Source organism: Palaemon carinicauda, chromosome 7 (assembly GCF_036898095.1).
Source record: "Palaemon carinicauda isolate YSFRI2023 chromosome 7, ASM3689809v2, whole genome shotgun sequence".
NCBI lineage: Eukaryota > Metazoa > Arthropoda > Malacostraca > Decapoda > Palaemonidae > Palaemon > Palaemon carinicauda.
This window is the reverse complement of record NC_090731.1, coordinates 68,109,377-68,111,114: the sequence shown is the minus strand read 5'-3', so window position 1 is coordinate 68,111,114 and position 1,738 is coordinate 68,109,377. Positions and strand designations below refer to the sequence as shown.

The following is a 1,738-nucleotide window of genomic DNA, read 5'->3' as shown; positions in this document are numbered from 1 at the left end:
CCAAAAACCATCAAAGAACTACAGGAATTCCTCTGAATGGTTAATTATTACAGGCTTTTTATCCCTAACATTGCAGGCATCTCAGCGCCACTGTCCGATGCCCTGAAGTGTAAACCGAAATCGTTGTCCTGGAACGCAGAGCAGCAGTCAGCATTAAAAAGACGAAGGCCCCCCTCGCCAAAGCTACAACGTGGCCTTCGTCACCCCAGGAGCACACCTGCAGCTGACCACCGATGCCAGCAACACAGCCTCTGGAGCCTCCTTAGAACAAGTGGTCAACGGCGCCCTGCAGCCTATCGCCTTCTTCAGAAAAAAACTTAACTGCGCCAACCAAAGGTACAGTACTTTCGACCGAGAGCCCCTTGCAGTCTAAACAGAGGTAAAACATTTCAAGTACCTTTTAGAAAACAAGTAATGCCTGGTTAGCCTGTCAACAGAGACACCTTGCCGCCATCGCAGAATTTGGATGCATACTCCAATACGTACCAAGGAAGAAAAACCCAGTGACCGACGTCTTCTCCAGGATAGAAATAAACGGCATCTACCTCGGCATTGACTACGAGGACCTGGCACATGAGCAACAACTCTACCAAGAAACACCAGCCTACCGGACAGCCATCACAGCTTAAAATGGGAAGATGTCCTGTTTAGGGTCATCTAACACGGCCCTCCTCTGCGACGTCAGTACTGGCCGTCCCAGGCCCCTGGTACCCTCCTTTCAAAGAAAAGCCATCTTCAATGTAGTACACTCACTCTCCCATCCCTCGAACAGAACAACGGTAAGAATCATATCCAGCAAATTCATATGGCACGGGATGAAGGATATCATCCGGTGCACCCACAGCTGCATCAACTGCCAAACAAGCATAATTTCCCGACACACAGTATCAGGAATCAGTTACTTCAAGCAACCCATGAGACATTTCGGCCATGTGCACATCAATGTCATTGGCCCCCTTCCCAATTCCGGAAGGGACTGCTTCCTGTTGACAGTCATCGACAGGTTCGCCCGGTGTATTGAAGCAACCCCCTGCCAAGATTCATCAACACCCTCCTGTGTCAACACCCTCCTTTTAAGTTGGATAAGCAGGTTCGGCGTTTCAGACAACGTTACAACCGACAGAGGGCTGGCCTTCCTTTCAGATGTCTAGGGCACCCTCACAAAATCACTTGGGATCACCGCCCACAGCACAACCTCCAACAACCCCCGCTGAGAAAGGAATGGTCGAATGGGCCCATCGGTCCCTTGAAGCTTTCCCGATGGCCCGTTGCTCTGAACACAGCTGGAAGGCCCAGTTACCCTTCATCCTCCTAGGACTACGCACCGCCCCCCCAGATCCAACGGAGAACCTTCATCAGCAGAAAAAGTTTATGGAGAAAACATAGGCATGCCAGGAGAATTCTTCCCGGCGCCATCCAACGAAAGCGACTAGACCCAGAAAGAATCAGAAACGGCGTAAGCAAATTCACCCTGTGTCACTAAACTTTCAACGACACAACAAAAACGTTCAAGCCGCAAGATCCACGGACGTGCGAGTTCGTTTTCATCCGTGACGTCACCTACCGACCCCTACTAAGACGGCAATACAAAGGACCCTACCGAGTCATCAACAGAAACCCCAAGGCACACTTTCTACTCATCCACGGAAGAGAAGACTGGATCTCGATTAACAGGTTAAAGCCAGCATTTATCATTAATGACGAAAAATTCAGGGACAAAACAGGTCGTTGACCAAGG

General features: G+C 50.0%; 1 protein-coding gene across 1 annotated transcript; it reads left to right on the top strand.

Annotated features, from left to right (window-relative positions):
- Positions 1-638: 638 nt before the first annotated feature.
- LOC137644340 (uncharacterized) lies at positions 639-1,151 on the top strand. Its single transcript, XM_068377329.1, has one exon. The coding sequence runs from the start codon at positions 639-641 to the stop codon at positions 1,149-1,151; it is 513 nt and encodes a 170-aa protein (XP_068233430.1).
- The last annotated feature ends 587 nt before the right edge of the window (positions 1,152-1,738 follow it).